The sequence below is a fragment of the Symsagittifera roscoffensis genome, unplaced genomic scaffold (assembly GCF_963678635.1).
Source record: "Symsagittifera roscoffensis unplaced genomic scaffold, txSymRosc1.1 SCAFFOLD_134, whole genome shotgun sequence".
Classification (NCBI taxonomy): Eukaryota; Metazoa; Xenacoelomorpha; order Acoela; family Convolutidae; genus Symsagittifera; species Symsagittifera roscoffensis.
In genome coordinates this window covers 82556-96403 of record NW_026971708.1, presented here as the reverse complement: position 1 = coordinate 96403, position 13848 = coordinate 82556, and the positions used below count along the sequence as shown (strand labels likewise).

Here is a 13848-nt window from a genome sequence, read left to right as displayed (position 1 = left end):
AAATTATCGGTATGAGTCGAATGATACATCATATAAAACAAGCCTTTTCAGTCGTGATTCGTTCGGCAATAAAAAATTTTCAAAAAATTGACCCAAGGTCTCCGAGTATTTTTGAACATAAATTCATGAGCTCTAAAACAATTCAATCATACAGGTCAAAAAACCCAAGCCAACCATCTGAAAAAGGAAAAAACTAAAACTTTCCGAATCGATATTGTTGGTTTTTGATATTGTAATTGTGGAAAAAGGAAATAGAAAGGTTGAAAGAAACGATCTCTGGTAGCGGCACGGGATCGATTTGACTTTTGAGTTACTTTTTTATCGATTGTTATTTATGCAATATTGAGTTGATTGATGAGAAATTTATGCAAAAAAATTACAAGTTTGCAAATAAATTGAGCTATATCTGAAAGCGTACTAGCAATTGTGTCTTCTAATTGTGATAAAAAATTGTACTATTTTATGGTGAAAAAAATATCATAAAAATTATAGCTGATTGATTCATAAAAGATTTGAATAATTTTTTTTATACCAATATAATTGATATATGACACTTGTTCAACTGCTTTTTCAAAGTTCGCTAAGATAAATCCTTCAAGCAATAACTCGTTAAGCACCATTCAACCGACTCCTGAAAACAACACTCAATTTGAGTGTTTTTTAGATTTTCGATATGGCAGAAAAACAAAAGAAAAAAACTTGTATTTTCGTGCCCAATTTTCAACGCTCCCGTTTGGCGATGACAAAATAGCACAATCATGGCATTGCACAATCAAACTTTTTAAGAAATTGTTTTGAAGGCTACTTAGTTTTTAGATTATTTTCAGAAGTAGTTGATACAATATGTAATTAATTGCTTAAAGAATTCTCTTGCAGATCTGCTTGAGAAGCAATACAATCGTCATATCGGCTATGTTATCATTCTGAGTTGTAGAGCGCAGTTCTTAACCATTTAGTTTCAAATGCAATCAATTAATTTTGAAAATGAGAAAAACATTGTAAAATTGATTTCATTATAGCTGAAATCTAAATTTGAGGGGCTTTTTTTTCGACTTCGGGCCTCCGATTGAATGTTTCATATTTGAATATGCCTCTTTAAAAATCAAGTGTTTCAATTGTTTTTTTTTCTTCTCTGCTCCAGCGCAAGTTTTTTACTTTTTAATTGGATCAATACGATAAATTTATCTTTAAAGGAAAGAAAAATATAAGGATCAGATAGAAAAAATGATTCCACCGCCGATGACTACGTACGATTTCTATTCTGCGTCAACCACAGCTGCTGTCGACAACTTCATCTATACCGGCTCACCAACCACGACTAACCCCTTGACTACGACCTCAGACTGGAGATTGAGATGGCACATGGAACATGGAGGGGGAGTGATGGCTTTCCCTACTTTTCCGCCGTTCAACGAGCAAAACAAACAAAATGTAGGGTTCTACATGATACTCACTGACTTGCCTGAGGTAAACATACTCATCGAAATTCCCCCCCCCCCCCCCCCACACCCTATGAAAACGAGCAGGACTTGAGTGGCTTTTATATTATTTGGTTTGAGTGTGTGTGAAACAGCACATAGGTGCTATTAAGTATGTATAACCAGTTAGTTCACTCTTTCCGTGTTTGGTTGCTCTCTATCTGAACTGGATTCGGTTTACACAGTATAGACTTACCAAATAGATACAATTAATTTTTGGGGGTATTTTGTTTAGGATTAATAAAAAGTTCCAAATTCTGGGTAGAAAATGGAAGATTTTACAATGCGCATGTTTAGACGAATGTTTTTTTTTGGCTCATGAATTTGGTTCTAACCAGCGCAAGACGGGCGATGAAGTTCTTGAAAAACTATTTGAGTTTTCTATTCACTTGTTGGCGGTATTCAGGTGTTTGTGGCATTCATGACAATTCTGCTGAATGTCTACTGCCTTGTATCCATATACATGATTGGGGAGCTGCAGGCCATGCAGTTCTATCTGGTTGGTTTCCAGAGCGCCTATGACTTTCTTTTCTCTGGTCTCTCTGGCCTGTTTTTCTATTTCTATCAAGCAAGAACTGACCTCGCAAACATGTGTTTCGCTCAAGAATATGTGGTAAGGTGGATCGCTATAAATACATGATTAAATGACATGGATTGATTAGGTTTGCCTTAAAAATCAGAATTACATTAGGCAGCATGGAATTTCATGACTTCGAAAAAATAAGTTAGAGATGAAATTACACGATGTCATTAGTCGATCCTTTAAAAACCCTTTAAAAATTTTTGATTTCTTGAAGAGTTCTGACAGGAAAAAAAATGGTCCTGTGAGATTTTTACCAGGGGCGTAAGGATTTCATAAATTTTTCGAAAGTTTTGTCTATCTTTTTTATAGGCCAACCAAATATATTTTCTTAGCGTTTCCAGAAGACTACAAAGACCGTCTCTTGTAAGAAGCTGTAAAAAATTATTTTGTAAAATTATTTTGTAAAAGTTTATTTTGCATCTTCAAAACTATAAAAACCGTCTCTTGTAAGAGGCTAAAAAACTTTATTTTGTAAAATCTTACAACAACGTAATTCTTACTAGTAAATTGACAAGAACTTACAAGATGGACATTTGAATTCGACTACAGATATGAAATATTTAAAACATAATTTGGCATTTTAATTGCAATTTTTTTTGGATCGAGTTTTAATGAAATGCTGATATACGATTTTAAAATTCTACCAAACTTGAGGGCCTAGTAACCCCCTCTTTGGCACCTAGAAGCGATTTGCAAAAGGCTGGGGGAATAGTTAAAGAGATCATCAGCTTCAATGGAAGCCATTCATCATCCAGAAGCTCATTAGACAAGAGATATTTCAAAATGTTCATTTTTGGCTGAAATTTTAATTAATTTTTTTTAAAGGCTGAAGATCTCCTTTAAACTAATTTTAAGGCTGCGAGCAATTATATAAACTTGTGATTTACAAATCAATAGCTCTCAGTTCAAATCTCGGGTCTTGTGCACTAAACGTCCCAAAAATCAGAACTCGGGTCCCAAAAAGCAAATCTCAAAACTATTATAATTTGTAAAACTCAACATTGATTAATCTGTTGACGTTTTTATCAAAAAAATGTCAGCAACGGTTGCGTAGCAGTAAGTAGACAACCGCCTGAGCAAAACAGTCAGTAAGCAAACAAAAATTGCATTTTCTATATCTCCAGCTATTTTTGCAAACAAAACCACCATACTTATACGCTAAATGTTGTCAAACAATTTTATTTTCCATAACTTATAAAGTGAGAAATAAAGAAATTTAAGAAAATCTCTGCTTTGTTTAAAAGTTTCAAAAAGAATTTCTGGCCAGAATTCTTTTAACAAGATAAGTGTTTCTCGTCAGAATTAAGGAATCTGATCGGTACAGGTTAGCAGTAAAAAGTAAAAAAAAAGTGTGAGTAATTAGACAGTTTTGATTTTTTCAAATCTGATTGGCTAAATAAGGATATATCACTTGTAACTTTAAAGTTCTCATTCATAAAATATTGATTACAAAGTTACTTTTCCGACCTGAAAATCTTCAAATTCAGTTGCAATTTGAAATAAAGTTCAACTTTTTTTTCAAATTGCAACTGAATTTGAAAATGTTCAGATCGGAAAAAGTAACACCTTTTTCAGTCAATCAGATTTGAAAAAAATCAAAAATGTCTGATTACTCACAAGTCTAACTAATGATAGCACACGTTTTATATGCTGTTAACCCGTACCAATTACATTCCTTAATTCTGACTAGAAATACTTAACTTCTTAAAAGAATATATGGCCAGAAAATCATTTTGAAATGTTGAAACAAAGCAGTATTTTTCTTAAAGTTCTTTATTTCTCATCTTATTTCTTATCAAAAATGAGCTAAATCTAGGCTAAATCTAGCTAGAAAAAAAATGTCCTGGTCGAGTTTGTGCCTCAGATCTACCGTTTGCTAGACACTTGCGCTAAGGGCTAGGGCACATGATCTGATAAATTCGAAAATCTGTTGCAAAGTAACACTGTTTATAACGGGTGCTAATTTGCAGTATTGCTACCTGCATCCAACAAAAGTGAAAAAAAAATCAATTATAGTGACAAAAAGAGTGAAAAGAAATCAATGCACTCAGGCAACCAAATTGAACAAAAATTTAATTAAAATCCCAATAATCCGTTTAAAATCATTTTTTTTGTTTTACCTTATGCATAAAATTGTGAGATTTTCTGCATTCATCATTTGAGTAACACGAAAACTTTGCAAAGCGAGTGTAAGGTTTATCCGATTTCTGAATCTAGGTTTTCTCAAAATTCAAAATGACTCCGTTAGCCTTCCCTCTTTGCTCCCCTAAAACCCCCACCCAGTTTACTTCCCCACCCCCAACGCCTGAACCAACCCCACTTGACCTCCTGAACCACTTTTGGTTCAGGTCAAAGGGTAGGTGGGTAAATTTGTGAGTAATTTTTTTGATAAAACGAACAGAAAAACCATTTATGGAAAAATTTTGGCCGAAAACATTGCGTTTTCTCGGCATGCGATTGTTTGAAAAACAGTGTACTTACAATTCTTCCACCCAAATTTGTGAATAGTTTGAACAAATTGTTGAGAGAACAAAAGAAGGAACGTGAAAAACATAGAAACAAAAATCAAAGTTGCGCAGAACAAAATTGAAAACGAACAACAAGTAACCAACTTTAGTTTAAAACGTATAAAAGACTTAAAGCGCATTGAAATTGAGTATCTCAAAAAATAGAGAATATCAATTTTTTGAAGTTTCATTGTCTTTATTTGTAAAAGTGAAAACTAATCAATTATAATTGATTAGCAAAGAATTTTATTGCTTATCATCAAATAGCAAATGTAATCCCTTTTTATTTGAATATAACCGATTGAATTTCATTTTAGTAGACACTGACAAAAAACACAAAAATAATTGGTTTTTATCCATGAAACTCCAGTGAGGGTAAGGCTTTTGTGTACACACTCATATTTATCTAGTTGCGGTTGAGCAGTGAACGGATTTCCAATTACTCTTTCCAGAAGTTATATATTTCTAGCATTAGATGAGAAATTGATAGTTTCTGTACAGAAAACCCAGAAAGTTAGGTAGATTATCTATATAAAACTTCTATCTAGATTAGAAGCTCGAAATCTTCCGAAATGTTAAGAAGCTGTTCAACTCACGACTGAAAGGGTTTCAATATGAGATATCACGTGGCCTATTTTGGTCATTTTTTAATTTTTTTGTTACCTGATCGAGGGAAACAAAAAAAAACACAAAAACTAAGTTCCCTCTCACTTTCAGTGGTCTGAAAATTGATCTAACGATTATGACTAAGCGCGATCCAACTTTTCAGTCATTCACCAATTATGGACCTGAATATTCGGTCATGAGGTTTGGCTTCCACTTTTGGTCTTCAGGAAAATTGTGTAAACTTAATCTACGCCATTTCATTCTCACATATTTAAGTGCCCATTTAAGTACTCTAAATGAGGTGGTAAGTTGGAAGTACACTAATCAGAAAAAAAAACAATTTATTTGGAAGATTTTCTAATTGAGTTACAGAAAAAAAAGAGCTGATGTTTTCTGTGCATTTAGCAAGAGAAAAGTCATATCTAGATTAATAGTTTGCAAATTACAAAAAAAAGGAAAAAAACAATTACATTTAAATGAAGATTTAAAATTTTGGAAGAATTAAAGTGATAAGATTATAAAAACAAGAATAAATAAATTATATGTCGGGTCGAAACCCTCTTACGGCTGCTCCGCTTGTAAAAGAAATGGAAAAACAGGAAAACTTCAAAGAAATTTAGTAGACTTTTTGAATGCATTGGCATTAATATTGATGGTAATTTTATAAGCCAAAAGTTTTTTCACTCAATATTTTTTTCCAGAAAAAACAGATGTTCTATTGAAAAACAGAATTCTTGTTTTCATGCATACTTCGTTGTGAGATGGAGAGGTTGCATGGCTTAAGCCAGACTTCTTTTTTGGCAATATTAACTGTAAACTACTGGGAAAAACTGAATGGGTAAAACTACAAAAATTCTTAAGTGACGCACGTTAATTATGACGCATTAGCAGCACCAGTCAATTTGATTTAAGAAACACAAATAACATGCCTCAATTTATACAGCAGTCTATGAAGCAGTGATAACATGAAAAAAAATAAAACTAAAAAGAAATTTTTTTTTTAATTTGAGATTTTTTGTGAAAGACACCCAACCACACGCCATATTAAGTACAAAGTGATAAATTTCGCTCCTAGTAACAAATCAATTATGGCAAACAAGCTTCGTTCAACCAATTTGGAATGATTTTTAAGACGGATTAAATCTCCGCTTACGCGTTAATAGCGCGAAATATATCGCGCGTTGATTGTCCCAAATTGGTCAAAATGGCCAAAATGGCAATCTTTAAACCCTCATTACTTCAATCTTTAAACCCACAGTTTGGCCTCGTAAGGAAACAACCGCAAAAATGGCCGACATGCGGTCGCTTTTATGTTCATTCAACCGATATATTGATTTCATTAATATCTTAGCGACACACTTGGAGCCAATCCAAAATGTTTTGAAGAAAACGCACGTTTAAATTGGAACCAAATCGGGTTTTGTCGGCTTTACCTCACCCCCAAAAATGATGAATCCCTTTATCTTACTAAGCCTAATATATTTTTTCAAAATTTTTGGCTTTTTCTCCATAGTTTTTGAAAAACTGATATCAGTGCATTAAATTTACCAATGTGCTTTTATGTGCAGTTTTATTAGCCTAATTCTTGTGATAAACTTACTGAATAGATAAAGTCATGTTAGATTCTTATCAACGTTGGCTTCGATCAACAATTCAGAGCTTCTTTTGACTATCAGAAGAGTGTCCTTCTTGAATCTATCAGCACTATGAGCAGTTAGGATGAGCAGCTAAAAATCTGTCGATCTCTTTTTCAACGCATTTCTTCAACCTTCATCAAACAATTCTCAAAAAAGAGCAGTTGGATTTAACATTTATATTTCTAACTACTAAAAAGCAGTTGATTTACTGTTTTAAAACACTACCAATTACTTTTGCCTCAAAGTACACCCTAAAGAGTCAACATCAGGGCAAAGTAATGGACCAGGGCGACATTATTAGTAAATTTGTTTTAAGGTGGATGTTTTGGTGAAGCAGATGGACGGAAAAGATGTTATAATCTCCGAACTTGAGAAATGTTTGGATCAATATGCTTCAGGTTTTTGGGATTTGAAGAAACATGTGAGCTCTCTAGAGGAAAGGCTGGTTCAACAGGAGCGCTATACTAGCATTGATTGCCTAGTATTTCACATTTTCTGCTCAAACCCAACTCATCGCAACTGACAATCGAAGTATATAACTTCATTTTTCAAATTTTTGAATATAAAATTGTACCAGCTGACCGCAAGGCGAATCAGCCGCAACCACCTACTAGGAATAGTGTTCCTATCGTTCTGAAATTTGATTATTTTGCCAAAAACATGATATATATTATCGCAGAAATGAATTGGGGCAGAAAATTTATTGGAAAACTTTCATTTAGAGTATTTAACATCATGGGACAATGATATTCATAAAAGCCAACTAGTTCTACCTCACCAACACCAGCAGGAACTGTCAAATTAAAGTGTTCACACGAATAAGTTGGATGTATTTAAATCGGTTAATGCAAAATTGGTTGCGAATGTTATTAACAAAAAAGATGATGCTGTTCGGAAAGTATATGAACGAACAGAAAATCCCGTTTCTAAACGGCAGTACACAATGCGAACTATCGTATGTTCAATTTCCCAGACAACCTGCGGGTGCGAAGTAAAACTACAGGTGTTAAAAGTGGAATTGATGGCAATGTTTTTGATAATGAAATGAATTTGGTTCAAAACAAAAAAAATGTGTAATTCTGTTCCACCGAAAACAATAGTTCATCGAAAAAATCTGCAAATGAAAAATTGATACATCGCAAACTCACCAGTCTTGGCGTTAAAATCAGAACTTGTTTTGTTTAAAATATTCACGGAGAGTCTTTTTGCAATCTCATTTCTGACAGTTTTCAAGAAGAACCCAATTTCTTTCTGAATGTGCAACACGTACGAACCCATCACGATCAACTGGCAATTTAAATAAATAACATTATTCGAAACCAGGTGTTAAAGGACTTTGTGAAACCGTTGAGTTCTATTGATCAAACAAATATTCACCACCCTGATGTCTATGATGATAATTTATGCTGTAATAGGGAAAAGTCAAGGGGAGGCAGTGTAGTTTTTTATGTTAGGAATTGATTGAAATATAGTCATTCACGTCTTCAAGTTTATCTAGAACATCTTGTTTTGAAAATATAGAAAACTAACTGAGAGAATCAAAATGAAGGTAAAATTTATCGGCCTCGACGCCTTTTATGACTTTTTGGAGTTAGAAACTATCCTATTCGAATTAAAGAGACTAGAAGGTGCACTGATTTTATTTAGTGATTTCAATCTTGATATTCTCTCAAAAAATGTTAGACAAATTGTCGAGGACAAAATGTTTTGGAATCATTTGATTTACTGATGAGTAATTATTCACCTATAAGGGTTAGCTCAACGTCAAGTTCTCGCATTGATTATTTGTTGTCGAGTATGGACCTAACTGTAAAAATAATTAACGTAGTAAAAAAAGACCGTTCTGCTTTGGATACTACAAGTAATTTAGACTTATGTACGAAATCATAATCACAAATTGAACGTTTTTATTACAATATGAAAATTTCGATGTAAAAATTATCTGAATCAGTTTGATTTTTTTTGTCCTAATAAACCTCTGAAAAACAAATTAAGAAAAAAATCTTGGATACCCACGAAAAACAAAAACCTAATGAAAAAGCAAAACAGATTGCATAAAAGCTAGGTAGAGCATCCAAACATTGAAAAACACAACAATTAAGGCAGCTAGAAAGACAGTAATCAAAGAAAGCTCCTCAGTTAAAGTATATTTTTTGATTCGATCATTGAAATTAAGTCGAAGTCAACGGGAATGTTCAAGGACATTAATCATTTTGCCTTTGAAATAAACTACATAAATTTCCCTACGACGTGAACGCTTTCAATGAGTATTTCGCGACTGAGAATCAGACTTTCAATCCAAATTCAGAGCCAACAGCAACTCTTTCTTTTCACTCCCATACTGATAAAAAATGAAGTAATCCAAACCATTGAAGATCTGAACAAAAAAAATCTGTTATTCAGGATGGGATCTCCAATCAAATGCTCAAAATAGCTGCAACAGTCTCAGCTGATAAATTGGATTTTTTTATTAGTGCTACAGGCAGGAAGTTTTTCCCGACTTGTTAAAATTTTCAAAAATTTTCCAGCTGATTGAAGATGGCGTGAAGAACGATCCAGGTAAACATAGACCAATCAGTTTAATATCTGCAATCGGAAAGGTTTTTACAAATACTTTGATTCGCCTCAAAAAACAAACTTATACATGAAATTGGTTTCGGTTTCAGAAATAATCGAATCTGTATTCATGCAATTGTAGCTATAACCAACTTAGTATCATAATCATTTGGAAGAGGGTTCACAAAAACGATTCAACTTTTCTTGTTTCATTGATTTCAAGAAAGCGTTTGATACACTTGACCGCATCTTTTGATTGAAAAAATGAAACAATTTGGTTCTCCGGGTACAACTTCCGGCTTAAAGGAAAATTATCTAACAAATAGACAACAGTATGTGTATTAAGCTGAGACAAAGTCAAAAATATAAGAGTTTAACAAAAGCGTTTCTCAAGGATCAGTTTCAGGTCTTTTTCTCTTTTTTTAAATTTACATCAACGACTTATCTCATGCAATGAGGGAAACATTATTTTGGAGCAGTGATACATCATTAGTGGATGCCAACAAAATTTCAAACTCTTTGACGTTTCAAGCTTACGTAAGCAAAATATCCAATTTGTGCACTGACAACAAATTGCTAAAAATTGAGTCAAAAAATTAGATGATGAAGTTTTATCGAGCTTGTGGCAACGATAGTTTTCTGATCGGCAATTGCACTTTCGAAAAAGTAACTGTCTTTTAATTTCTTGAAAATGAGATCGAAAATACACTGAAACTTGACCATCAGATTCACAAGTTGATATAAATTTTGTAGAAATTCAACGGGCTGTTATTTAGAGCAAGAAAAGTGTATTCGAAGTCATCCTTAGTCAAATATTACAACGTCTGAACCATTAACTTCATGTTGACATATCCTATGGTGCAAAATCGAAATCTTCTCTCACTCAAAATCATTCAATGCAGCAAGGAAGTTTTCAAAACAATTTTTAAGGCAAAAATTGATCATGTATCCGACTTTCTTGAGAAAGGAGATATGTGAAATTGACACTGCGTTCGATTTGTATTTTAGAAAATCTTTTCGTGAAACTTTCTAGCATCTTATAGGGAAGAACCCAATTAGCACTTTTAATCTTGAATCTTTTGTTACCAGGAGGGTAGCGCGTGCCAATTCTCTGAAAATGCTGCCTTCCTTACCGTCTCGTAGTTTTACTATGCAGCAACCTTGGCGGATTATTTCATTAAAATGTTTTAATTTTGATCAGATCGAATCAACTTATACCGGATAAATTAAAGTAATTTTCACAATATCAATTGGATCGGCTCTACAATTTTTATTGTAATTTTGTCAAAGGCAATAGTTTACTTCTGGGCTTTTTTTATATCATTCTTAGTCAATATCTTTTCGCAACTTATGTAAAAGTTTTTCCGGGCATACCTCGACAAACTGAACAGCTTTTTTTATGTGGTTGGTGTTATTGAAATGCAAATGGAGTTAGATATGGTTTTACGAGTTTTCACCTAAATAAATTCAAGTTTCAAATTTCAACGTTTTCAACACAGCTCCGGCATCAGCCCTTCTAATCATTTCAAAAAAAATATTCAAAATTTCACAATCAAAATTAAATTATAACTTCGCTAAGCGACTGCGGTGTTGAGTATATTGCGAGTTGGCGTTTAATGCCAGTTGTCTTTATTGCGAGCTTTGTCGCAGTAAGGATTTTTTGTACCTTGTAGCGAATCCCCCATGCAAAAGGGACGGGTGAAAGTTAACAAGATCTAATGGTTCAATACTTGTTGAATCAAATAAAAACAGCGGAAGCAAAACCCTTCAGCAACCCATACTCAACTTTTTGTGAGACTGCACTGGTGCAGAAGCTTCTACCTCTTTCCGATTGGAGCAACGAAGAACGACTTCTGGAAAACTACTTCAAATATTTCAATGAGACGATGGAAGTGTTTCCTTTTTACTGTCAATGCTTCCTCATGGTCGGAATGAGCTTTGAGCGATGGGTGATTGTTTGCAAACCTCATTCAGTGAAACAAATTCTATCGAGAAAAAACAAGATCATCTACTATTCCTTGATATCTTTATGTGCAGTCATTGTACCCTCTTGTGTTGTGGGAGACTACATTTTGAACATGCGATTTGTAAAATTTGTCAAAGTTGGACTTGAAACCAAAAAAAAGTAGAACGATGGAAGTCCCAACTCGTCACTACGACTACCTGGAAACATTCCGCTCTCCATGGTGAATTGGAGGTTTTAATTCTAGTTAGCTGCTTGAAACTGCAAGTTTCTTAACACACAAAATTGTTTCTTCAAACAACCTATGCGTATATAAATGACTCAATTCATGACAACATCAACAATACAGATCAAAACCTTAGAAAAACAGAAAGTAGTCTTTATGAAACCAATCAATTTGAAAATTTGCAGGAACTTTAGATAAATTTAGAACAAATGTTATAGTAGGGTAGATTCAAATTCAAAATATCTCGGATAGTGGAACAAAGAAAATTGAAAAAAGCCAAACATAGTTGTGAGACACCGGAGGCTTTCCGATAAAAATGAATAAAGTTACAGAAATTCAAATAAACTTAATGATTTCCGGGAAATTTTAATGAAGTCCAACATGGGCGATGTTCAACCAGCAATTAAAAAAAAACGGCAGTATTTAAAACAACTTAGTGAAAAATCTGAACCTAAAAAAAAACAAATGAAAAACATTAACGTTCGAACAGTGGGTCGGAAGTCATCTTAAACCTGCCAAGTTAAATTTTCACGGCCAAATTGCCGACAAAAGTTTTCTCTTCCAATTTTGACAAATTTTGAAGGACAATACGTACGATACAGTCTGCGATGAATGCTGGTTGCAATGGAACGTATATTCTAAAAGAATAATTGAGTTCGCATTTTTCATAGCAGCTGGAATTTTGGCTGGGTTTTTCTACTTCAAAATCATTCAAACCCTTCGAAATGTTCGCCAGACTACAGCCAACAGGAAACTTACGAAGGCTTTCGGATTCCTGTACTTGTCATGGATTTGCTGTGTTCTGCCACATCTCATTTTTGATTCTTATCTACTTTACGATATGGAGTCAAACGACTCACAGTGATAGACCAACTCATAAACTGTTTGTGAAAACCTAAAACAATGTTTTTTTCATAGTGACTAATTGATGAAAAAAATTGAAAAAAGCGAAATAAAGAAAAAAATTAAAATAATCGGTCTTCAAGACACACAATCATTACTAAGCCATTTCCGTTGGACACAATGCTCAAATGCTCATTTTAACTTATAACTCTAGAACTTGGTAGTATTTAAATCTATCCAGGGTTATATTTGTACCTTAAGTAACTCTTGACACTTCCTCAGCTCTAGCTACTGAAAAAGGCTGCTAGAAGAATCTCGAGGCAAAATATATTAAACAAAAATAAAAGTAAAGCAGAAAAAGCCCATTTTTTTCCAAATCTAAGCCTTACAAAACCTTGAAAATATGCAAAAAAATATCAAAAACTATAATGTTTTTGCTACATACGTTAAACTACATAGCGTAGATTGCTACATATAGGGTAAACTAAATCATAATCTACAAAAAAAATAAAATAATCTACCCAACCAATCACATGAAAGAACGCTGAGAAACGCTGGTTTCAAATTTAGCAAAAGCGCCATGCGAATTGTTTTGGTTGAAAAATTTGGCGCATTTCTGTTCTCAAAATTACTCAAAAAGTCAGTTAACCAATTTTTAAAAAGGGTGGAATAAGTCGAGAATTCTGTTTTTTTCGTCTTATCTTTTGAAAATTCCGTGAATAAATTCCATGATCTAGTGAAAACCTTGGTCTAACTATTACTGCTACAGCTGGGGATCAGATGTAAGGAGATATTTCGAAGACCTCGCGATCTCTACGAAACAGTGGAACACAAAGTACCACTCTTTTACAGTGCTCAGTCCCGCTCTGATGGCATTGAAACATGCGTACGGGTTCATCAACTCAGTTTTATTGATTGTGATGCTGCGCGCATTCCAGGAACCCGCAAAGATGATCTACCGGTACCTGAAAGCACTGTTTTGCGGAAGAGTTGCTGAAGATCAGAATATAGAAACTCTCGAAAAATCTTAATAAAAATTAACCAATGGAACTTGAGATTCCTCTTGTTGCTGCGTGTTTGAGTGCAAGTTTTCTGGTTTCTCCCTTTTCCTTGAATTATGTTTTCCGACTAAATTGACATTCCGTAATCCGAGATTCTATCGCGGGACAACTTTCAAGAGCAGAAATTTTTTTACGATGTTTTATAAATTGGAAAACAAAATTATCAAACAGTTCTACATATTGAACATTTGTAAGTCATACAATCATTGGGTGTGGGAAAACGCATTGAAACTGAATTAGCGTCACGTTTCCACGAATCAGTTTTTTCTTAAAAACATGTAGTTTTTGAATGTTTTAAAATTAGTTTCCAAAAATACATGTTGCTATTAAGTACATTTGTCACGAAAAATACTAATCAAAGTTGCCGTCACCATGTAGGTATGCAACT

The 13848-nt window shown here is 33.7% G+C and overlaps 1 protein-coding gene across 1 annotated transcript; it reads left to right on the top strand.

Moving 5' to 3' along the window:
• The first annotated feature begins 1110 nt into the window (after positions 1-1110).
• LOC134856661 (uncharacterized) lies at positions 1111-13548 on the top strand. Its single transcript, XM_063872936.1, has 6 exons — positions 1111-1467; positions 1885-2091; positions 5338-5375; positions 11139-11454; positions 12140-12417; positions 13169-13548. The coding sequence occupies exons 1-6, from the start codon at positions 1225-1227 to the stop codon at positions 13428-13430; spliced, it is 1344 nt and encodes a 447-aa protein (XP_063729006.1). The 5' UTR covers positions 1111-1224; the 3' UTR covers positions 13431-13548.
• Positions 13549-13848: the final 300 nt, after the last annotated feature.

What these genes read in the sequence shown, in the direction of transcription:
- LOC134856661 (XM_063872936.1), top strand. Translation starts at nt 1,225, where the DNA reads ATGATTCCACCGCCGATGACTACGTACGATTTCTATTCTGCGTCAACC. An exon ending in TACTCACTGACTTGCCTGAG is followed by an intron (nt 1,468 to 1,884) that starts GTAAACATACTC and finishes GGCGGTATTCAG; the next exon opens with GTGTTTGTGGCATTCATGAC. An exon ending in ACATTTTGAACATGCGATTT is followed by an intron (nt 11,455 to 12,139) that starts GTAAAATTTGTC and finishes CAAATTTTGAAG; the next exon opens with GACAATACGTACGATACAGT.